The 25,075-nt window shown below is 44.3% G+C and overlaps 1 protein-coding gene across 2 annotated transcripts in view; it reads left to right on the top strand.

Moving 5' to 3' along the window:
• The first annotated feature begins 13,571 nt into the window (after positions 1-13,571).
• The window catches only part of UTRN (utrophin), a 391,420-nt gene continuing 379,916 nt past the window's right edge, over positions 13,572-25,075 (top strand). The window contains exons 1-2 of one of the 2 annotated variants that reach the window (XM_074580341.1): positions 13,572-13,707; positions 14,605-14,769. In XM_074580341.1, coding sequence (XP_074436442.1) covers positions 14,691-14,769 — 79 coding nt within the window. In that variant the 5' untranslated portion in view covers positions 13,572-13,707; positions 14,605-14,690. Of the gene's footprint in view, positions 13,838-14,604; positions 14,770-25,075 lie in introns of both variants that reach the window. The other variant, XM_074580342.1, reaches the window with a different exon arrangement.

The following is a 25,075-nucleotide window of genomic DNA, read 5'->3' on the forward strand; positions in this document are numbered from 1 at the left end:
CAACTGAGCCAAATACTGTATGTGCAGGAAATTTTCTCAAGAAAATCTAAAAGATTAGACTAAATCATATCCACAAGTGACATTTTAAATACAGATGCACAGCACTTTAACTTCGTAATTCGTAACTGATGTAAGTACTATAAAACACAACTTTCTCACGTGTTTTTTTTTTTAATAGGAATTTAATTTGCTATCTTTGAAAAAACTTGATTCTGTATGATTCCACTCTCAAACCAAGCCTCACACTTGCATAATTTTTTCAATCATTCAGAACTGCAATACTTTTATACATTTGTTACTGCCAGTGTGCTAATGACTAATGTCTGATTTAGCTGTTGTCTCTTAAGCTCTGTTACTGTTACTTCAGGTCAGAGAGATCAAAGGTCTGGTATTTTAAGGGATTTGGCACTTCTAGATAAAAACATTTTGCATTCCATGCATGTCCAATCTCTAAAGATAAGTAGGGAGGAATATGGTAAAATCCTGGTATCTCTGTGGAAGGGGTAGTCGGAGTGTAATTTGTATAATTACCTTGCATGGTAGTTGTTTGCGTTTGTCAGCATACCTTTATTTTTGTTTTCTACGTGTTTCAAAGTCTTTTGCGCTTATTTTTTGGTACTGATTATATGAACATTTGATGCATGCTGCTGTGAAGAGTTTGTCATTTAAACAATTCCTTCCTGAGCGCTTCAGTTCTTCAGGCTATCAGTGGTTATGTCTTTTGGGGCTTTAAACTGAAGTTTTTTTAACATACGGTAACACTACTTGATAGTTTCTTCCAGGAATCCCACCCACTGTGTTAGCTGCAAACAGCTATATGAAGAATGTTGTTCCCATGGCTTAAATACTTGTAATGCTGTCCCACCCAACTAACCTCAGCGTGTGAGCGACTTCGGATCCACCAACGAGATAAGCAGTGGAACTCTATGCTACTGTCCCTCTGATTTAAAGGTATTTCTTCCAACCAAGTTAGTATTTAATGTCCTTTATATTACTCTTAACAAAGATCATACAGTTATAACAAAGAGAGGTGTTCTGTCTGTTACACAAAAGAAATGCATCACTGTTTTGCTCTGAACGGGTGGTATAGAGCAATCAGATAAAATACAAAGTATGAAAGGATACATTTTCCTGAGTGAAGGAGAAAATTGGCTTACATTAGGTGAAACATTAATGGCAATTTCACTAAAATGAAATCTTCTTAGTGCTGTGGTTCTTTCCAGCTGCGCTGTAATTCTAAACTAGAAACCGTCCTAGCAATTCATCCTAGCATGGTAGCAGGACTGTTTTAAAAAAGTATCAATTTCATCATGCATGTGCATGGATTGCAAAATTCTGGAGGTTTCCCAAGTTATCCCATCATGATAATGCAGGATTTTTTTATTTGATGAAAATCTTTGGATAATTTCTTCCGTACCGCTTTTCCCCCTCATTTCCATACTGCTGCTGCTAGCGTTTTTTACCAGATGTAGCTCTGTCATGAAAGCAACTTCTTCCTCAATTTTTGTGCCTGAAACCTTGTCTACCTTTCCGGAGTGTATCAGTTAGTCCAATAAAATCTATTTCACGTTTTTTCAAATCTTGCTCCTTTTCTCTCATTAGGCCATCCCGCTGACATTACTATTATGAATACCTTTATATGTTCCATGCCCCAAATACTCCATTATTGGTTTTGCATAAATACAGTGCTGTCCTTATGTGTGCCAGATGTGGTTCATATTATTATCTTATTATTCTACCTTATTCATTTGATATCTCTGCCTCTTGGGGAAGACTCCCCAAGTGCATTTATATTCCTGTGGAAAATCTGTAAAAGCAGGATCAGATAATACTACTGTGGGTAGCTGGCCTCATCACCTACACATGGGGCAATGAGAGAGAAGGCCTGTTCCAGTTCAAAGAAAGAATAAGTATCCGCCTTCTCTGTAGAATTAGAGAGAAATCAGTGCATGATAGGTAAGAAAAATACAAGTTTGTTATCAGCTGATAATATTGCTGTTTCTCTCCCCTCACACATAGCAGCAACCAGATGGATGGAGGTGGTGGCCCTTCCCCTGTTTGCAAGGGAGCTTTGCTCTGTCCTGGGCAGTCCAGGTATTTGACAGCTCTGGGTTGGTATCTGAAGCTTTGGGTGGGATTCTGCTGCTTAAATGTAGACCTGTGGTGCCACCTGAGATGCCCTGGGTGCCTATAGGTGTCTCATCAGCCCATACGTCACCTCCTTTTGGGTGGTTAAATGGAATTGGATACCAATGTCTATGTTACTAAATCCTTTTCCTGTGTCTGAAAACAATATGCAAGGACAAGAGCAGTTTGAAGTCACCACCACTGGTTTTGTTGTGTGGATCGATTCAGCCATCTGCTTCGGGCTCTCATTCTCATCATGCTTCTTCTGTGGTGCAGTTTTGTGCTTGAGAAGGTATACTGGTGGCCAAAAGGGGCAATGCTTTTACTTTCTTTGCCCTGGGCATCACTCTCCCACTGCTCCCCTTAGTGCTGAGCATTCTGCTTTGGAGTGGGGGAGTGGGGAACAGCAGTGCTGGAGAAACAGACCCAGTAGAAACATGCAAGTGAGAAAGGAAAGCGTCTGCTCAGCTGGCAGCTGCCCTCTGGCTCAGCCCTATCACAGACCTGCCTGGTTAGGTACCCGCTTGGCCCTGCAAGTTGTCTTGTCTTTGGCTCTACAAATCCAAAGTAATTGAGCTGTTCAGGAACAAAGCGGATCACAAAGGCCGTAGAAGGCAAATATTGTCTTTGCACAGTCAAAGGAGCTGGGGCTGTGAAGTTAATTTCCAGGGAAGATTAAATGAATTAGAAAGCATCCTTTTGAGGCTCCATTGCAACATATGTTCTTTGACAGAATTCTTCCCCTGGAAGCCCCCTGGCAATTTGCGGTCCTCCCCAGACTAAACCTAAGAGCCTTCCTGTAAATAAAAAAGGGACAGGCTCTGGAGGCAATCTGGACCTCTGTGAGAAGCCTCTTTGTGCCATTCTGCGAGGGCTGGAAACTTCTTAGGCAGCAGAACGATGGATGCCGACAGGAACAACTTCTCCAGCTGGTTTGTCTCTCTGATGGGAGAGCGAGTGGCTGGCTCTGCCAGTGGCTCTGAGACCCGGTAACCCCCAGCTGAGGGAGAATGACAAAGTTGCTAGGGCGTCTGGCAAATGTAAAGCCTTACGTAGTGTTTGGGGCTCACTCTCCCTAACCGCTTTCTGCCTCTCTTGGTGCAGGAAGGTGGATGGTTTCCAGCTGAAACAGTTGATGGAAAATTCCTGCTAATGGAGAAAAAGTAGAGGCCTAACTCTGGTAAAGACTCTAAGTGATGGGCTGGAGTCAAAACTAGCCAGGCCAGGGCATGGGCCGGTGCTATCCTGCTGTCCCTGTTGTCTGTGAGGGATGCAGAGAGGCTTCTGCTGCTGTCAGGCCAGGCCGGGGGGGCGTGAATCAGGGATCCTCCCTGCTTTCCCTGGTTGTTCCCTTCTCACTGTACCAAGTGAAGCTCAGGGAAAAATCGGGGCTCAGCATTGAAACCAAGTGAGCATGGTTAGTGTCTGGAGAGGAGGCCCCGTAAGGAGAATGCAGAGAGCATCTGAATCACTTCACCACCCACGAAAATATTCCACAAATAAAGTGGAAAATTTCATGCTGGAGTGGTGTAATCTTGAATGTATATAGGGGAGAGCACCCAAAAATTAATATTACATTAATTATTAGTGACAGCTTTGGCGGAATTTGAAAGTGTATCCTCAAGGTGAAAAGTAATGCTCAGATTAACAGGGTTTGTGGATCAGCCCTAGGACTTGTAGGCTTCCTCAGGCATTGTTGAAGAGGTTTTGTTTTCCTTAATTTTTCATATTTGAATTTGGTAACATTGCTTTCCCGTTGCTAGTGTTACCGCACCTCTGTTTATTGGTTGCTATTCCTAAAAACAAATCCAGGCTTAGACTTCCGTGGGAAAAAGATGTGGAGCGGGGAAAGAGAGGAAGGCCCTTTGGAAGACTTGTGGCATTTGATAATGTTACAAATGAGGCCAACAGCTATTTTAAAAAGCGCTGTTCAAGTGGTTTATTTCTGGCAGAAATGGAGGAGTCCGAAGAAATCCTTACCCGCTTTGTTCTAAGGCTCGGGGTATTCTGCCTGTTGTGTTTCTCCCACTGCCATGTACTTTATCTTCTGCGGGTGTCAGCGGAGGGTTTCATAACACACTGCTTGTTTCACACTCTTGCTCTTAGATACGGGTACAGCTTTGCACTTTGCCTCTTTATAAATAAATAATCGGTTTTCACAAATGAATCATCTATTATTTGAGGTGGGCAGAATATTCTAATGGCATCTAAGTTAAGAATCATGATCTTTAAATGTTTGGTTTGTATTTTTGACCTACTGTAGTTACAATTTATGTCCAAGGAGGTATAAAGAAGATACAGGACAAAAAGGCTAACTGACCTGCAGTTGTGAGAGAGACACGGACATCCTCAGTAGTATTATTCATGACTCTTGGTATAAGTGTAGGTGTCACATTCTTTGGCAGCGGAGGTGCTGGGCACTGCTGAAACACAGAACTGAAACAGCCCAAAGCTTTTACCTGACAAGAAATAACAAATGGAGGGAGGTATTGGAGCACAAGGAAACAGCAAAACGTTAGGACGTGATAAGATGCTCATATGCCCAGAGCTCGTCCAGGTTTCTAGCTGTATCAGCTGGCCGTGTCAAAGCTGTTCCTGCTCCCTGCAGACCTTGCCACAAACACAGCTGGAGGCAATCTCACTTGCAGGACATCTGCCTCGATACTTGTCAGTGTGGTGGGCTGTGGACATCTCATAGCATACATCTCGGGACCTACTGTTCTATTAGTTCTCTCTGTGTTGTATTACAAATGTGTAATTGAGGCTTCGCTGATCCATTTTGGCAAAGACGACCCCTTTGGGAGGGGATCTGGGAGACATCCAAGGTTTTGCTTTACTCTCTTTTTTGGAGTGGTACCTCCAGGAGCAGCCATGCACCTCATTCCACACTCAAAATAGCAAAGATCTTTCTGTGGAAAAGTAAACTCTCCCAGTTCCCGAGGAAACAAATACTGCTAAGTACCATGTGGCCATCAGTACCACACATATGACAGGGAGGAGACATTTCATGATACAAAAGAAAGAATTTAAAGATTGGTTAAGCAAAAGTTAACGAATGTGATGGATTAAACAGGAGTTTAAGTGTCTGTCCTGGCCAGTGCCACCAGCTTGGCTGCGGGCAGGTTGAGAGGCGAGGTCGGGCGCATTGCGGGGGCAGAAACACACAGAGGACGTAGGGGTGCCTGGGGTCGTAAGGTCCCTGGCTCAAACAGCATGTCTACGTGCTCATTGAATCCCACCCAGAGAGCCCAAGGAACATGTCCGAGGGAGTTTAATACATACAAATGCTTTAAACAAACACAGTGAAGAAGGGAGGGGGGTGGAGGGTGAGCCTGTGGGGGTCTCTGCTGGGAAAGAGAAGGTCCTGCTGGGTCTTTGCTCTTGTGTTTAGTAACTTCAGCAAAACTTTCCCATGAGCATTTGCATCCCTAGCATGTCTTATGCTCGCTGAAAACAGTTTTCTATTGCATTCCCCTTCTTCATATCCTTTGTCAGGACCATTTCTGGTCTGATGCTGGCAAAATGTTGCCAGCTGGTGATTGCTACTTCAGGGCAAGGACAGATGATTTCATATTTCATAACGAATGTTTTACAGGATTTGCTAAAATTAAGTTTCATTCCCAGCTAGCTTTCCCAATCATACAATTTGGTTTACTGTTGTCTTTTTTTCATGTTCACGGCATCGTATTTCAGACTAGATTAAAACTCTGAATTTGCCAGAGCTTGGATACGTTTTGTATGTTAAATATACATTGGTCCTTTTAACAGTAGTTACAGCATTTGCCAGATCATATTTGCAGAGTTGTAAAACATACCTTTTGTCCAGGGCCAGACACAAGCTCTCTGGGTGAGGGACTTTGTTGCTCTGTGTTTACATGCTGTTGAGCTCAAAGGCACCCGATCCTGACTGAGCGAGCCCTTTGGTGCTGCTGTGTTATAAATAATACTGTCATCCTGTACCTGGTAAATGTTTTTAAGATGAGTCCGTAAGTGCTTGAAGCATAAGTGCTCAGATATTATGTTACAATTATGTTCTAATGGCACAGTATAGTGGATACTCTTAAGAAGATTCTTGCTCTCACACGGTTGGAAATTTCTCTGGAAATGACAGTAAGGCTTTATTTTCTGAAACGCAAAGTCCATGTACGAGTTCTTTTCCAGCAAGGACAAACTCCAGCATTGCTCCCTTTCAAATGCTTGGCCTCTGCAAGTCACGTCCAGTTAGATACATCAGTGATGTATTAAGGGGTTCTGTTGCTCCCTCATTTTCTTCTGACAGTAACTCCAAAAAAGGCTTTTTTCAGAGTAGGAGAATGGTTTCAATCATCTTTTCATTCAGTTTTGTGGTCTCTTTCTTCATTTCAGTGATTAAGGACTTGGCAGGGCTGGACTTCTTTTTTGGTTTGGAAGATAGCTTTGGTTTGGAACATCCCAAAGTAAATGATGTCCAAAAGTTTCCTCTTTGTCTGCTGCGATTTCAAAGCAATTTTCGTGGCTCAGTTCAGGACTGCCTAATAGAAGAAAATGGAGCAATAATTACTGCCTGCAGAGCTTCTAGCACAGCAGTTATTTAACTAGCTGCAAAATAATTTAAGGAACCAGCAAATGTCTCTTAGAAAATTTTGCATTCCCTGAGGAACTGCGTACTTGGAGCCAAACGCTTTTCCTTGAACCGGGCACGTAATTCCCGTGGCAGTCAGGCGGCAGCCCCAGTGTGCCAGGCGTGGGGCCCCGTCGCTTCTGGAAATCTCATCCATGCGCTCCTTTCAAACACTCCCAGCGACATAACTCAAGAGTACTCATCCCTCCGGGAAACCCACCGCACTCACTATGTTCAGACCTCAGTCTTGGCCCTGGCTGCACAAAGCAGACAGAAGGCTGCCCTGACCGGGTGGCCAAGATTTCCTGCTCACGCAGGGGAAATTTCGCAAGGAGCACAGCCAGCACATGGCCGGCTGGCCGGCCGCACTGGGAGCTTGGTGGCCGGGCAAGCGGCTGATCTCTGCCCCACGCCTCGCTGGGGACAGCCACACTGGTGCCCACTCCAGGAGGAGGATGAGAGGCTTCAGTCAAGAGGATTTAAACCATTAGCTGAAATAGCTTTGACTGTACCTTGCGATAAGTGACCTCATTCAGGCTAAATTTTCATAAAGTGAGCGTGAAAATGTGAAGCGGCACAGAGTGAGATTACCTAGCCATCATGGTGATCTACAAACAGGCTTTGTCAGATGCTGCAGCTTGCAGAGCATCTCCTGACATGTTATAGCTGTAGCCACAGAAAACCAAGCCACTGCAAAACAAACTCATAACTAAAGTCTTTGGTGGGTATAAAACTTCAGTTATATAATTTATTCTGTTGACTGAAAAGGGCTATTCATTTGCTCAGAATTAAAAATTTATGTACACATTTGTGATGCTCAGCTCTAATGTTATCATGGCAACTTTATTTGTTTTAGTTAAAAGCCAAAACCCTTGTCATCTCAAGGAAAGAAAACCCCACTTAGCGGTAGTAATTGAAAGTTATTTAGGCTTTCAGCACATGAACAAAACTCCATGTTTTGGAAATAGAAGGCTAATGGTAGTCTTGTAAGCCCATGCGGAGTTAATTAATTAAGACTGGGGCTTCCTACAGGGTCCAAAGGCAGGTATGGCAGAATCTGGTCCAGCCTTCTGGCCATAGGCTGCTCATCCGTGGTCGGGAAGGCGAACGTGTGAGGGTTTGCTCAGGGTGGTGAGAGCACTGCCACGCAGCTTCTGGACTGCAGCTGTTTTGCAGCTGGAGGGATCAATGCCGAAGCATTTCAAGCCTGGCTCTTGCCTCAGTCTTGGTAACCGCCCGTGTCCCTGTGTGATTCGGGGGGGCAAAAGCCACGGGCTGGCAAGTCTAGCCCGTGGGGGAGTTTAATGGGGTGGAAAGTGTTTAGTAGGTGGGAATGTGGGACATGCTGTCCACAGCACAGGTTTTTCCTGGTGCTTTTGGTGTCCCAGGGGGTGCCATTGTCCCAGTAAAGACGTTACTGAATGGTGTTTTCCAGCAGAGAGATATTTTATTTACACTTGTGCAATCTCATATATAAAATCTTCAATTCTGCTTCTAGTTAGGGAACTTCTTGAGGGGTCAAGTACAAAGCATCCACGTTGATCATTTAAGAGGAGATGGCAAAGAAGCGGTGACGTACCTAATCATTCGATCTAAAGTGATGCAAACAAATGTAACAAATAAGGATCATTTATGAAAAATTTATTTGTTTCATTCCTCTTTTGTGTTTAAGTTGATTTGTATTCATTCCATATTGGGAGGATTCACAGGTAGCAAGGAATTGCTTCTTAACTTTGGTAAGAAGGAACTGTTTCTTCTTCCACTGCCTACCCCTAAAATACAGATTTACAAAGAAACACCCTTTCCATACTTTCCACCAATAACTATTTCTGCAGAGTGGTGAGTGCTTTCATTTTTAAAGTGTTTCCAAATTGTCTTTGTCCATCTATCATACTGTTTCATTCAATAAATAATGCTCCTATGATGGCAGGTGTTATTTTTTCCCTACTGCAAAGAGTGAAGCAAGTTAATAAAATTAGGGAAGTTACACAAGTTTCTATGTTGTGTTAACACAGGAACCATGTTTCCTATTCTATCCCCTAACTGATAAACTTAATGAAAAAGTGTACTTATTCTATAATTGTACAAGCATTAGGTATTTATATGTCTAGCCGCTGAACAAACTTATGCCAATATATAGCATAGGCTATTCAAACGCCAATGGAATGTCACTGAAAAAAATAGCCAGGAGTGAAAGAAATAAACAGAAAGGTTAAATAAATAAATGGAAAACAACTTGTGTTAGGAGTGACTTTGACTAATAACTCACACCTGCCCTTGCGGAGGATTGCCTCAGGGTGTTGGCCAAAGGTTCCTGTCTTGCACAGGCGTTTTTGTTGTTGATGGTTCTCTTTTCCAATCCTCTGCTGCAGTTAAGAGAGTTATGTTGCGAGGGTAAATTGATTACTATAATTGTTCATTAATGCAGTCTTATTTAATGTACTTTTAGAGGTTATATTCTTCAGAACGATGATAAATTATGGTAGCTTCAATTAATGTCACTGCAGCTAAAGGGATGTCAGCATTTCTATTAATACAGTGCAATTTTCTGGGGTTTTGTAATGAAGCTATAAAAAATTGCTGAAACCTAAGATACAAGGTTCCAGTGTGTTTTACCCACACAATATTCCCTTGAATCCGATCTGATCGATAGATATATCGAATCTAATGAGATAAAAACAGAGTGGGGAGAATCTACTGAAGATACAGATCCCAACTTGTAGAAATGGAAGTATGCTGAGGGGAACACACTGCTTTCTGTTGAGCTTAAACAGAAAGGGGACATAGATTGGTGACGCAGAGACAGTCCGGTGGGCCTGTGGCAGTGCAGGTGACAGGCATTTTGCTGGGAGGGCATCTTGCACCCAGGCCTCCTGTAGTGGCCGTGATTGCCTCCTGCCCTCTGCCCCCACTCCGTCCCTCTCGCTTCCTGTTCCTGGTGCCCCCTAACATGTGGTTAACTCTGTGTGGCAAAACAGTCTGCAATTTATTAAGATACATTACAGTGCCTGCCACAAATGGGCTCTAATTCTTGGAGGAGTTTGGAAGGAACTCACACACAAAGGTGGCTGAGCTTGGAATAAAAATACAATCCGACGTTAAAATCGGATCCCAAACTGAGGAGCTGAAGGTAGAAAATGCTCTCCTACCTTTAAAAATTGTGCTAGGGCTGATCTTGTATATTCTAGTATCAGATAATTAGTTGAACAACAAATATAACTGTAAAGCGCTTAGATTACAGCAAACAAAAGGAAAAGTAACAAGCCAATTATGTCTGCCTGGCGTACTAAAGACTTTCAAAGGTACTGTCAAAGGAATTGTAGATAAAACTGACCCAAGCTTTTAGAAAAACTTGTTCATTTTCCTCACAAGAGGAACATACAGGGAGGGAATGTTCACTTAATATGTCTTTTTATATATTTTTCTCCTTGGATAAGAGATAATGAAAATTGTAAGGGACTTGTACTAACTGGTAGGTGCCAGCACGTCAGCACCAAAGCACCAAGGAGCTTTTATTTGAATTCAGATGCAAGTCCTGCAGGAAAAAAAAAAAAGTCTGCTGAGTAACAGCCTGCCCAATCTGTTAACTGAGAGTGACAGTACGATGGGGAATGCAGAAAGGGACAATAAAGGTACTCATAAAGCAATCCGTTTGATATCTCATGTCTTTCTGAATATGGAATGGTTTTCTGAAATCATGACAAAACACTGATGAATGGGCACGCGCATTATTATAGCAGTCAATCTCAGGGTAAGGAGATACCTGAAATTCCTAGTTAAATCTTAATCCTATCAATTATGAGTGTATTCTAAAAATAGAAATGCTAAGAACAAAGAAAAGTCAAGGAGGCAAGGTAAGATGAGCTCAGAGCCTCACAATGGCATTGTTTTCTTGCACTAAGGAATAAATATTTATTTACTTTGGTCAAAGTTCAAGGGCTCCACATCTCCTCAGCCCATTTCTTCACAATTGCTTTTTCTGTATTCTCCTTGTCTTTCTTTTCTTAACATTATCTAAGGCATTCATGGATTTTTCCTTTCTTTTCCTAATTTATTTTGCATCATACAGAAAGGTAAACTGTGCCACACAATCCACATGATATCAATGGTCTGCAGCAACCAGGACATTTGTAGGTGAATGTAGGTTTTAGAAATACAACTGGGTGGAGACTTTGTTGTTTGACTTTAAAATTGTGCTAGTCCTTATTTTCTGATTCTACCAGTCACGGGAATATGGAATTAGAGAGACCTAAAGCATATGCGTGTACAGAGTATTAAAGATTGGGGTGTGGGGTTTTTTTTCCCCCTGATGGACTTGTGCCTAAAGACCCAGATATAAAAATTAGAGACCTTTGCATTGAGAAGCCTACCGTCTAAATAACTAGCTTGGAAAACTCAGGCTTTGATCAGCAGCTGAGTGAGGATGGCTCTGGAGAGAGGCATGTTTGAAACACACCAGGGAAGAAATTTCTCCTGCTTCCCTGAGGTAGTGTGCAGTCTTGTTATTCTATTACCCTTGTGCTGGCACTCCGCAGTTCAAAGAAGATAATGATGCTACTTCTGTCTAAAACAGAAAAATAAAAGAAAAAGAGGAAAAAAGAGAAAAAAGGGAATGCTATCAGGTTAAACTGAAATGTGTTTCTTTTTGAGAAATAATTTGTAGGTGCTTTCAGAGCAAGATTATAAAAATCGGGACCTTGGGCTTACACGCGGAGATTTGAAATAGGATACACCAGCGCTCTGCTCCCGCTTATCAGCTTGACGGCAGCTTTTAGCGATCAAAGTTATTGTTACCTGATAGCGGTCTTGGGTAACCTCTGTGAAATGACTAATCCCCTCAGTGCAGCCTGCGAAAGAAAGGCCCTTCTGCCACATAGTGTTCCCTTGCATTCGGCAAGGCAATGGGGTGCTTTGGGATCACTGGGCCCCGCACCTCTGCAAGATACCCGGTAGTGAGAAATGACCATTTTCATCTGGGCTGACTCTTGAGCGGGCACTGGGTTACGTGGGTCGGTGCGTCTCTCGTCCTGTTTGTGGAGGACCGCTATGAAAAGCAGCTGGCTTACGCCTGGGTTCTGGGCTTCCAGTATTTGGGTATTTTTTCGTCACTGGGCATTGGAAAACCCAGCATGCAGAGGGAACGCATGGGATGGGGCGGAGAAGCCGCCTGTTCAGTCGAGAGCAGCAAGGCAGAAGGCAAGGAACAAGTGGTGCTCCTCTAACCACAAAGGTTGTGTTTGTAGTACACGTTTATCACTATAACATAAACAGACAGGCACAAACACAGATCCCACCTTCCCAACAAAACCAGTCTACTGCTCCGCACTGCCCTACAGTTGGACACTGACAGGCGCCGATATCGGTGCTTTGTAGTGTTTGTAATCCATGATCCACAGTTCTCAACAGATTCACAACTTCAGTCATCTTTGGACACTTTTATTATTTTCTGTTTACAAGTAAGAACCATTAATGATTTTCATGCTGTGGTTTGGATTAAGCAGATCAAGCATGACTTAACTAATTTGCACTGAATCACCTAGGAAATCTGTTCCACGATCACAACTAGGCATCTTCATCTCCAGGGCTTCTTCAAAGTGCAAAAATGTATTGCACAATCTGCGAGGCCCTGCCTCCTGGGATGCAGAACAGTAAGTCCCAGTCCCTGTTACACACGTACTGCACAGATCAAAGGTTGAGGAAAAAATGTTAAATACAGGTAGAATTATGGTAATAATAATTTACAAGTAGCTTGTTTTGTTTCTTTGAGGTATCTCTTTTTTTCCTCGGGGGAAATAGTAAAAGTATGGGTAAATATCAAAGTTAGTTTAGGCTAAAATACACGTAATCATTGTTTATTATTGTAGTGACTAGTAAACTCATGAGATGTAAACTGGTAAGAAAAAAGACTTTTGAAGCAAATCTTCCTCATGTCATTGCTACCGATTTCTGTTCACCTGGAGATGCAAAGTGAATGTGTCGCCAAGCCTGGGCTCCCTCTTTTCTTCTGGCTGATAAACTCTGCACCTGCTTTCCTGCAGAGTGCTGGCCAGCGTTGGGTTTTGTTATTAAGGCAGGGAGATACTCGGAGTTGGGAATGTCTCTAACCTTGAAAACGTTTTGGGCCAGAGGGCCGAGGCCTGGCGGGTAACACTGAGGAATTACCCAGCTACGGCGTGTCTCCGGTATCGCGGAAACCTCAGACTAACGCTTACCGAGATAAAGGCGGGAGCACGCGCTCAGCAGCCTGGCAGCGCAGGTGAGTACGGATTACCCGCCCGAGCAAATACGAGCACCTTCATTCCCAAATCGCATGTGCGGCAACAAATTAATCATCGTGAGCCAAATACTTTACTAACGTGTATGTCTGTTGGTACCTAGAAAATGAGGCAGCGTCCCGCGCCGTACATCTTTACTGATACGGTACTGTTGCTTTCCCGCCCAGCCGAAAACCACCCGCCACTTTCGGCCGCCAGGCGACCCCCCCGAGACGACACGCCCGTTCCCCGCTGCTCAAGCCTGTAAAACGCATAAACGCCCCCCAAATTCTGTCACGCAGCGGGAAGGCCCCCGGGAAGTTGGGGGGGGGGGGGCGGGGGCGAGTCAGCCCCGCACCCGCCGCTGCCTCGGGCGGGGCCCTCCGGGGGGCGGGGCCTGGTCCTGGTCCCGCCCCGCCTCCTCTGCCCCCCTCCGCCCTGTCCCGGCCGGGTCCCGCCCCTCCCGCCCCCTGGCGAAGGGGCCGCGCCGCCGGGGCGGCTCTGCCGGCAACAGCGGGGCTGGCCCGGCTAACAAAGGGGGCGCCGGGGCCGAGGGAGGAGTCGCGGTGCGGGGCCGGGAAGGGCGGAGGGGGCGGAGGGGGAGGGGGAGGAGGAGGAGGGACGGCAGCGGCTCGCACAGAAAGTTGTGGGTCCGCCAGCGCAGCGCCGCGGGGAGGAGCCGGCCGCGGGGGGAGCGGGACCGCCTCCCGCCGCCGTGTCCGAGGGGTGAGTGGCGACGGTGGTGGTGGGTTGCCGTCGGCGGGTGCTCCAGCACCTCTGGGAGCGGGGCCAGCGGGCGCCGCGGCTGCGGGAAGGGGCGTGGAGGGGGGAAAGTTTGTTCCCCAACTCCGAGCCGGTAAAAGGGGGGCGGGGGCGCTATGCCGGCGGCTGGGCGCACCTGCGGGCGGGGGTGCCGGGACGGGGGAGAGGAGCGAGGGGCGGCCCCGCCGCGGGGGGTGCCCGGGGGCCGGCGGCGCCGCAGCCGCGCAGCCCGCGGGGAGGAGGTGCCGGCACGCCCGGCCGCCCGCCGGGTCAAAATCCCCGCCGGGGGAACGGGGGTGGCGGCGGCTCTGCCGGGGCGGCCGGGCGGGGAGCTGCCCGGGGCTGTGTGCGGGGCCCCGACCCGCGGGGCTCGGCTCCCCCCGTCCCGAGAGAGGGGCTTCGTGGGTTCTCCCACAGGCGGCTCCCAGGCCCCCGGGCCGGCAGCAGGAGCGCGACTGCCCGTAGCCCCCTCGCCGCCCGGCGGGAGCGGGGCTCCCGCGCTTTGCTACCCGCCTCAAGCGGGGATGTCCCTTTTGCTGCCAGCTGGGTGACGGGGGTGACACAGGCTGTGTCCTGCCCCTCTGTGGTGCACGGGTGGGCGTGGGGCGCCCGAGAATGGCCGAAGCTTTGCTTTCGTGGCTAGTGATTAAATTGGCCAGCGGCACACCTCTGTGCTGTCTCACTTTTTAAATCTCATGAAGTGTCCCTCGGCAGCGGCGCAGCGGGTGGCTGGCCGACCACACTGTCACGCGTGGCCGTGGCCAGCGAGCCCCGGTCCCGGCCTGCGTCTCCCACGCGGAGTCAGCCCTGGTGCAGCCCATGGAGTTACAGTGCCTCTCTGCTGCTGGTCCTGCCCTGTAGGTGCTGGTGCTGAGCCGGGGCCCTCCATGGGAAACCTCTCCCGACGGATTTAGGCTGCAGCCGTGGCATTCCCCAGCCCCACGAGCATGGCCCGTGTCTCCGACCAGGAGGAAGGACCTGGTGGGGGACACAGCGAGTTCAGCGACATCATTAAGTCCAGATCAGGTAAGCTGTTGAGAGAAATGGCATTTCCCTGCGTTCTCCTCTATAAGTAGCTTCCGACATCAGCTTGCATTTTGAAACAGCATGTTTTTCCCAACTTTTTTTGGGCCATATATTGGTAGTACAGCGAGCGACGGAGGCTGTTCATGCAGCTGTCCTACAATTAAGTAATAGTAATTGTAGATCTCTGAGGGTTTTTTTGACAGCGTTAGTCAAGTCTGTTTGTTTGGGATCCACCTCCTGCATTATAATTACCTCTGCTTTTGTAAATAACCATGTGCTTAAAGAGCTCTTATGCAACCTAGTGTTGGCAGCTTTTGTGTTTCTTCTCAGATGCTGAAAATGGCAACTGTGGCCGCAATACTGCACCTCCTAAAAGTGCATCACTGTAGTACTCATGCAGTAAATTAATGTGCTTCCTCCTTAATGTAAAACAGTTGTCTAAGGCTACTCGCTCAGGCATTTCCTCTAGCAAAACATTCCTGTAACAGATCTGAAGATTATTGGAAAAACATGGTGGGTTTTTTTGGTTATTCTATGTTTGAGTCTTGTGAGGCTCTGATGGCTGCTGGGGCGGGTAAGGAGGTACCTTCATTTTAGCGGGGGGAGAGCAGAGGCTTTGGAGGGGCAGGAGTGAGTTGTTTGTGGCTAGGCAGAAATTTGTGCTACATCCAGAGACTGGATGCTCATTTCTTTAGCCTTAAAGGCTCTCTTTTCTCTCTTAAATGCAAAACGCTCCTGCTGTCAAAAGATTTTTCTGTCGATATCTGAAACCTAGCGTGAGGTGTGTTTTTTTTTTTTTTTTTCAAACGTTCCATACATTAAAAACCTGCAGCTTTTTGGTTGGTGGTGGTTTGATATGTCAGCTTATGTAGGATGCGGGTTCGAATCTGGATCCTGCTGATGTTTGAATAGTTTGTTTCTTAGACCTCTTATTTCTGAGGAACAACACCTTTGGTGGAGGCAGTCTTCCTCTTCACTTCTGGAAGTGCAGTTGATGAAACAGAAATGCTTGTGGTTTTCCATCTTGAATTCTGTAGTGCTGGTTTACATTTTCTGCTGTTATTTTGAAACCGCTGGCCCTAGCTTCATTTGATTACAAGCATGCAGTCAGCACCTCTAAGGGATTTGGGGAGTTTAGGGATGGCTTACAGACGGTTTGTATGCATGTATGTACGCAAGTACTACAGTTTTATAGGATGTCTGAGGAAACACGGCTGTATTTGAGGTTTTCCTTGGATGAACAAGTTGTACAGTAAGTTCTGTTGTTTTGGTTAGGGCAGATGATTGTAAATCTCCTGTTACAACCTCTTTAGTTTTCTTCTTCTCTGTTAATGAGAAAATCATGTATATTCTAATACAAGGCTAAAAGACTTGTGCATTAAATTAAAACTAGCAAGTGAAGATTGATCTTAAATAATTCATCTTTTCTAAATGATACACCAGTTTGGATCTGGGTGTGTGATTTCTTCAAGTTAATTATTTTACTACATAGTGCAGATCTGAACCATTCCCTGCAAGTAAACCTGTGGGAGGGATTTCCTAATGAAAGGGCTGAAGTTTCCTGAAGTACAGATGGCAGCAAATTAAAGGCTAGTTGTCAGGACTGGGGAAAAAATATTATAAGCGATGCTTCCATTTTTCCTAGATATCTGGAAAAGAGAATGTTACTTTTGATACTTAGAAAGAGTTGCTTTTTGCTGGGAAGCTTTCTCCAGCACGGGATGTTCTTCACAGTGTAAGTGACTAGAGTACAGTAGAAGTATTGCCTTACTATAACTTGCTAATATTTGGGGTAGGTAGGGGTCTGTTTGGGTTTTGAGGCTACAGAGAGCAGAACGAGCCAAGGTTTAGGATCCCCACTTTCCTTTCTTTTGCCATAGAAAATGGGCTCTTATTCTGTTTCTGGATACTCAGCAAGTTCATAACATGTGCTGTGGGAAATCTCCAACACTTTGATTACAGAAAGCATGCAAATATGCATCTAATATTTTCACCCTTAGTAGATAAAATAAAAAGCCTGCTTCTAGTGGGTGAAAATCTTTAAGTGATTTAATACATCATAGTGTTGTTAAGTGCATGTCATTCCTATGCATTTTTAAAATAAGAGCGCTGAAAACACTTTATTCTTGTAAATAAAAGAAGAGAGAGATATGTATAATGTTCTGTGTAAAGATCACTTTCTCTGTGCTCTCTTGGGCAATTTTTTGGGCAATGTCTTTTTAAACGTGTTGTTCTTCATCTTTTTGGAACAGATCACCAAGCTCTCAGGATATTGTCGTTATTTAAAACATTAATCTTCTGAAAGTGGTGGTTAAGATATATGGCAAAATCTGTTATTTTTTTAAAACTTGGAAAAAAAATGATCATTTGGAATGCAAGAGCCTTTCTTAGGTCAGCCCTTAACAAAGTGTGGTACTGGTAAAAATGTTTCTAAATATTTGGATACAAATGTAAACTTAGTCTTTAGCAGCCAGTGACACGGAATATATCCTCTGACTGTAGTCACCGCTGCTTTAATTATCTTGCTTTGTAAAAGCGGGAAATAGCTAGAAAGCCATAACGGTGGCACTGTTAATACAGTGCTTGGTTATTGAAAACTTGATCTTTAATCCAAAGTTACTCTTATGAGACTATAATAAGACACATGAAACTTTACTGCTGCTCAGGGCTGTGTGGTGCCTATCTATGCCTGTTTTTATGAGCGGAACTAGCTTTGTATTTTTTTTTTTCTTAATGACTTGTAATTGGGAAGCCACCAGCATACTGTGTGAAGGATATAGGAGAGCAATCAAAATAAAATAATGTCAGGTTGGAGTTTTATTTGTTGCTTGTGTGGAAAAAGAAGAGTGTATGTCACAGGATTTCACAGACGTGAAAAGAATTAGATCCTTGCAAAATTACATCCTTTGAGGGGTTCAAACTGAGAGGACGAAGGATAAAACACTTTGGGTGGTGATCCCTTTATGTAATTGGTTATGTTGAAAGTACTTTTTCCTTCAGCGGTCATCAAGAAAACTTTCTATGAACATGCTATAGGCTGTAGCTGTTGGAAGTGATAAATGCTTGATTATCCGAAGCAAAAGAGTTGTTTTTTCCAGTAATCTCACTTTTGTGGCTTATGATACTAAAAAAAGAAAGTGAGACTTCTTTCTCTTGTTCAATTAACACTTACTATTTTCTGTCTTGTGTGTTTCTCTTCTTTGACTGGATAGTTTGTTCGCGCTGCTCTACATGTAGCTAGAAGTTATTTTTGAAGACACATCTTCTGCACTTAGAATAGAATATGATGGTGACCAAAGCTGCCTTTAAAATAACTGTTGGCTATGATAATTATAAGGGAGGCTGCCTTATGTTTGCAGAAGAAGCAAGTGTCTTTTTGCCTCCCTTCCTCCTGCACTAGTGGTGGATGCTGATGGCTCTCGAGCGTCTGATGGCTAAGGGTTTGGGTACTTGTTCCTGGATGGTTACATTTGGTTTATATATTTGTAATAAGCATTTGTGTAGCATTATTAGCCTGTGCGTCTGTATGATTGCTTGCTATGGAAAAGGAGTTTTCCCTTCCTTACTTCCCTATAGCATGAAGTAATGTATATGGAGCTGATTTATATCTTTGAAAGGCATCTTGTGCAGATAGGTGAGCTTTTCTCTTTGCAATAGCTTTCAGGAAGGAATGCTGTGGGATGATTGCCTTACAGTGGTGAAAACAGCTCTGTCATCACCGGGCTTGAAGAACAGATGAGTCTTTGCTATGATTAATTATGGAAAAAAGACAAACTCCCTTAAAATCTGTCATGGTAGCTTGGAATGGTAATATATAATTAAACAGTAAGACGTGACAGGAAAAACATTTCTGGAAGATTACTCTACGCCTCTGGTGCATTTTAAGATATGAGTTCCTGTCTAAATTGAGGGGAACTTGATTCTCCTCATCTACCTTTCATTTTTAATTACATTAAATACATTCGTCTGAAAGACTGCTTTGACAAATTGTAACTTATCTTTGGAGTTCTTGGGCAAGGCTTGTCCTGAGAACTGCTGCTGTTGTCTGTCTGTCTGTCCCCATGAAGCAATGCTTACTTGGCCAGCAGCCCCCTTGCTCCAGGATCTCCCTGCCCCGTGGCGCCACGTGTTGCCTTTGGAACCAGTTCCTTGGGTCGTGCCTCTTGCTGCCAGATCGCTGCAGGCCAAACACACCGCTTCTCGTTTGTCATTTTGGCTCTGTCGGTGTGAAATGGCCAGGAGTCATTATAGTGGCAGGCAGACCCTCGGGGGTCGTCCAGCGGGTGTGGAGTTGGCGTAGCTGGTTTTGCACCATGTGAACTCTTCAGGGACGTTTGTGCAGGGTATGTGTGGGCACAGTGTTAAAGCCAAGCGACAAATTTGCTGCTCCTTATTTCCAGACACTAAAATGACTGTTTTTCAAAACTAAACCTTTAGGTTGCTGTAGCCTGGCTCCTTTCTCTCACTTGTATCACCTCCTTTTTCTTGGGACTGTCTGCTGGGGACAGATTGGATGCTGCAATGAAGACAGTTTTAGGGTATTGCCTAGCATTTATGAAATGGCAGATATATAAGTACCAGGCTGGCTTCTTCTAGTCTCTTGATTGGTAGGTGAAGAAATAACATATGCTGCTCCGTGTGTTTGAAGCACGACTTTGCCTTGGAATAGAAATTGAGGCTCCTCAGGGAGGAAAAAAAACAAGCCCAAATCATAAAAGCAGCCCATTGATTTGCGTGTGCTCTGCTAGGAAATGAAGACATAACCCTGGGCAAGAGCTGCTGTATGAGGCACCGTGTGTAGTGTGTTAAGTGTTTGTAAAGAGGTCTACAAGTCGGGATGGGGAGAGGCAGCTGCTGGTGGTGTGGGACTCTCCCACCAATGAAGATCCCGTGGAGAAAGGGTACCTAGGTGAGGGGCAGACCAGGAGCTCTGCCTCCGCTAGCCCTCTCTGAGACTATCCCCTTCTCCCCTCTGGTCTAGGGGAAAGAAGGAAGACTCTCATACAGTATCATGAAAATATTTTCATGTGCAAAGAAATTCTCAAAGTTTACAGCATTAGGCGGCTTAGCAAAGAGTTAGCTGTACTGCCTTAACATAGCTCGGTAACTGCTCCTAATTTTCCTCCTCACCATGAGTATTCCTCCTAGCAGAATCCCTTGTCCATGGTATGTGTGTTGGGGCTGACTCTTGTGAGTAGGGAAGAGTAGAGGGTATTGTTATTAACACGGTGCGAATAAGTAAGGGGACGGACTGGAACAGGTAATTCAGTGTAGGTGAGGAAGGGCAAGCGGAAGAGCACGTGGGCTTGAGATGAACTCATGTTGTTTCAGGCCAGTATAGCTGCTCTGCTGCCAGGTAGCAGCATGGATTGGTGTGCTCAGAGCCCGCACAATCTGCTTTTCATAAGTTATACAGTATCCCTCATTCAAAGGAAAATGCACAATTAAAAGAGCACAGCTGTTCTCACCCATCCTGGGAGCTGAGATGCTCCTAGCATGAAGCTGGGGAGAATGACATTTATTTGGATGCCTTAATAGCAGTCTGAAGAACGAATAACAGGGTTTAAACATCGTGAGGTGGGAGGGAGGAGTTGCATTGTCTGACTTCTTATTGTGTTGATGAAAGAATAAGTTTTAGTGCTCCATACTTTGTCAGAAGTCTGTTTTATGTTTCCCTCCCCTCCCCCAGTGTGTTTCTGGAATTAAATGGGGAAGCAAACTAAGCCATAATTTCAGAAAGTGACAGTATATCCTCAGAAGAAAGCTGGGATTTTTAAAGGTAGCAACGAAAATAACAAGCTAAGGAAATTGAAGAGCCCTCTGGCATCTGTGTGTTTGACAGAAGACAATGATATGGCTCTCTTGCAAGCTGTAGTTTTGGGAATGAAACAAGAAACTACTGACTTGTAAATATACACAGCTGCAAAGTCAACGGAACATCTGCCATGAAGAAGGAGGAGTCAGAAACTGCCATTTATTTATTTATTAGGATGTGACGTCTTTGGGCCTCTTTGAGAGGAGATACGAACCACCTGATACTGTCTTTGGAGAGTAAAAAAAAAAAAAAAAACAAAAAAAAACCAAAACTTACTTTGATTATTGGACCCAAGTTGGGTCATCCCTGAGTGGAGCACAAAAAAAAAAAAAAAAAAAAAAACCCAAAAAAACCAAAACACAAATACTTGTAGTTATCTCCTGTAGCCACTTACCAGTGGGACCAGTGGGTTGGGCCTGGTATGGAATTGCTGGCTGTGACTGTCCGAGCAGCCAGGAGACTGACATGGCTGTGGGTGGAGGCTGGGGCCAGGATGGGTGCTGGTTGTTGGTGGGGAGCCTGCCAGAAGAGGGTCAGCTATACCAGGGAGGGTGTGGGCTCACAGTTCCTTCTGCCAAGGGCAGGCTCGAGTTGGTCTGTGTGTGTTATGGGCTGTGTCTTCCCTCTGACTGTCTCTGAACATGAGCCCCAGCAATGCAGGGCAGGCTGGTTATCAACGGGGACCCATCTACAACTGTGGAAGTGACCTTCTTGTGAAGGTTTCTTATGCTCAGAAATGTGTCCAGTCTTTAATAATTTGCATTTTTAGGTATTCATTAATCTGAGTGCATGGGACAGATACATTAAATGTGTTGAGGTGCTGGACGGGAATAACTTGAGCATTGACTATCTTCTCTTGTAACGAGGCAGCTCCTGTGCTGGGGAAGCATCCTCTAGCAGCGTAGCTCCTTTTCAGGTGTGGGGGTCTCCTGCTGCGTGTGGAAGTGGTGAAGAGCTGCTGAGTCTTTAGCAGGTGGGAGATAGAGTGACTGTGTGTTTTGGCAAAAGACCAGCTTCTATCTCAAAAAGACTGGATACGTGCTGGCTGGAAAGGATATGGCTATGTGACAGAGATACGTTGTCTTAAGGTTATTTTGCTGATCGATATAGGGAATGTGCAGCAGTACTTTTCAGCCATAAATTATTGGTAATGAAGGTCCTTTCCGGACTTCAGCACCTTTTCCCGTCACCTTGTGGAAAACCAGGAGGACCCACCATCCAAAACTTCAGATATTTTGTAGGGGAATTAGCCAAGTGTGTAAAGACGGTCTTTGTCTTCTGCATTTAGCTGTGGAGAAACATGCACTTAAGCCATGAAACAACATGCTTTGATGGGTCTATGTAATTCCTTCCACAAATAACTTTAGTTAGTTCCTTTGTACTCTGCTTTTATTGCCTAGCATCAAATGTGGTTTTTGCTCCTCTCCTGATTTAGATCGTGGCAGAGGACCAAAGGTGGAATATACTTCTAAGATGTTGTGCTATAAATTATCGATCAGAGAAAAGTGGCGTGATGGATAAATTCTGAAATGTTTTTGCTGGCTTTTTTTATTGTTATTAATTTACCATGTTATTCTGGATGAGCAAAGAAGAGTAGTCTGTGTATGAATAACAAACGGAGAAGATTTATTTGAACATTTTATGGGAGCATGCTGGGAATAGGGTGAAGCCTTTTGGTTTCTATGTTATTTTAATAGTTACATTGTAAAATATGATTGTATTAAAAGAAGAGAATAAATAAAGCAGTATTTAAATGCCAACCGACCAAGACCTTTTTATTCCCTCTTTCTAGGCTTTTACTTCTGTTATAACTTAATAATGAACAACAGCTATGGTCAGCATAAATAATTTCCAGAGAGAATTCGTTGCTCTCTCTTTCTGCATTCTACATGTACATCTTGTTCTTGGATGAGGCTTCTTGTGGAAATTCACGGGAACACGTTGTGTTAACTCTGTGCCTTTTTCTTGAGGAAAAAAACTTTGTGGAAGTTGGAAGTCTGGTAGTGTCCTTCTGAATATAGTTTTTTCTCTCTTTGGGACAGTGGTGCGTAATCTTTCTGCTGTGAATGCTTTTCCTCTGTGCTGAGGAATTTTTCTCTTGGACTTGGCTGTAGTGCCTAATTTAGAGCTCGGTGGTTTGATTTACTGAGCTTTTTTTCCTCATTAAAAAATTATCAATTTTTAGCTAATTTAACATACTATTCATTCTAAATAGAGTTTATTAAGTTTAACCTGAGAGTTGTTAAAGGTCACAGTACAAATGTGAAGTTTTCACTCTGGTCTTTCTACTCCAAAAAAAAAAACCCTGAAAAAAATATGCATTTGCACACTCTGATCTGTGCAGAGGAATAGCCTGTCTGGCAGAGTGTCAGACTTGTGCAGTGCCCAGGTACTTGCTAGTGAGGATGCCACTTCTCCCTGGTGCACTGAGGGTGGAAGAAACTGCTCCAGGCTGCTGCAGGTTCCTGGCAGGCTGTGGACCACAAACCCTGTTGCATCCTTGGGATTCTGCTCCTGCCTTGGGCTGTTGCCTGAGTGCCTCAGAAGAAGCAACTTGAGCATTAGTGTTTTAATATTGAGATAATTGAGGACAAAAGGACATTTAAAAAAAAAAAAAACCACCCAAACCCCATCTTCTTCCCCCCCCTACCCCCTAAACCACTGTTCTGGTTTCACTGGGTGTTTGAGAACTTGTTAAAGCCATGAAACATACTGTTGTCTTAATGTGGAAGTGAGTTTTATACTCCTGTGCGCAACCAGCATGTCCAAAATTGAACAGAAGAAAGAGGAAGGAAGAGTTCAAATGGGGTTTTGTCCATTGTCACAAATGTCGTACCACTCTGTGTGTGTGTTTTTTTTTTTAAGGCTATTGAAACCCAATTCAAGTTTATTATTTGCCCTCTGAATGTTAACAGAAAGTTCATTCTTGATTACAGGAAAAACAGTATTAAAGGAAAGGAGACTGAAAGCTGTCTCTGCGATCCATAATTTTAGTGAGGTGCTTTACAGAGTCTCTGCAGATGCCAGGCTGCTCACCTGGTGTTCTGCACTGCTGCCTCATCAGATTGCTCTTTCCCCTCTTCTTTTCTCCCCTGGTGAAGAGCAGCATGTAAAAAAAAAAAAAAAAACAAACATTGAGTAGAGGTGCAGTTTTAGCAAATATACTCCATCTCTAGCAAGAAGCTTCAAAGGCCCATACCACTACTGGGAAAACTTTTTTTCTTCTATTTATGAGTATTGGGAAACTGATGGCAGCAGTTTGTGGCATGTTTCCATGTAGATGCTTTTCTTGGCCCTTTTCTGATCCAAGGGAAACTAGATAAGTTGAGACTTACAGAGCTGTTGAGATGCAGGGGAGGAGTAACTGCTGCATCAGCTGTGGTGGTATCTGTTACTTCTCAGTCCTCCAGCAGAGCCTCTCTTTGAATGACACCTCTTCAGAGTTTGGAAAAATGCATTTTTATGCCAAAAGGATTAAAGTACTATCTGCATCTTTCTTACATGTCCATGTGTGCATGGCAGGTGGGAGCATGAGAACACACTATGAAGTCTCAAAACTGACTTCTCAGGGTCTTTATGTAGACCCTCCTCTAGAGAAGTGAGACATGGACCTGAGAAGAACCAAATTTTAGATTTCTTTTTTTTTTTTGTTATCCAAAGCAGCTGTTTATAAAGGTCTTCATTTAGCTTGTAATGAAGTAAGTAGTTCCTAAAACTTAGGAAACTTGAAGTTAATGGATTCCATGTAAATTGTATTTTGTTCATGTTTGTTTTAAGAGGGGAAATAATTTCCATACTAGGTCATGACGGCTATTTGTCTTTCCAAGCTAAGAATTTCCTGTCGTCTTTGAGACCTTCTCCTCTACCTGTAAACCACTGGAGCGGGTTTTCTGTCACTATATGATAATAACCTCTTCTCAGCAGGCAGTGTTAAATATTTCATCATTGTTTAAGGAGAGCAGTTACTTTACCTACATAGTGACTAACAGTACTTGGTGTGTTCATCTCCATGAAGAAAATGCAGAGACAGAACCCACCTTTTTTATTTTTAAAAACAAAAAAACCCTCAAAACCCAAGTCTTACTAACTGAAAATCCACAAATTACCCCTGCTTTAAAAGATCAGTTAATTTTGAGCAAGGCAACATGGTTGCAGTGTGACAGAGTTCTTTAGGTGTTGTGGAGTACTGTATCTGTAAAGAATGGAAGTTGTGTTTGCATAAACATTTTGCTTCCCTTAAGTGAGGGGGTGCAATGGGAGGAAAGAACAGTAGCTGGTCTCACGAGAAGGGGGACGCTTTTGGGGGGCAATCACCCCTTGATTTCTAGTTTGGGAGTTGTATTCCCTCTTGGGGAAACAGTGAGGTTAATGCCAGGAGTGCAGTGGGGAAGGTGAAGTCCCATGGTCTGGCCTGTCTGAGGCATCAGGTGGGACAGAATCTCGGTGGTAACAAGTGCCATTTTCATGTGTCACACAGTATGAACAAAGCAG

Source organism: Larus michahellis, chromosome 3 (genome assembly GCF_964199755.1).
Source record: "Larus michahellis chromosome 3, bLarMic1.1, whole genome shotgun sequence".
Classification (NCBI taxonomy): Eukaryota; Metazoa; Chordata; class Aves; order Charadriiformes; family Laridae; genus Larus; species Larus michahellis.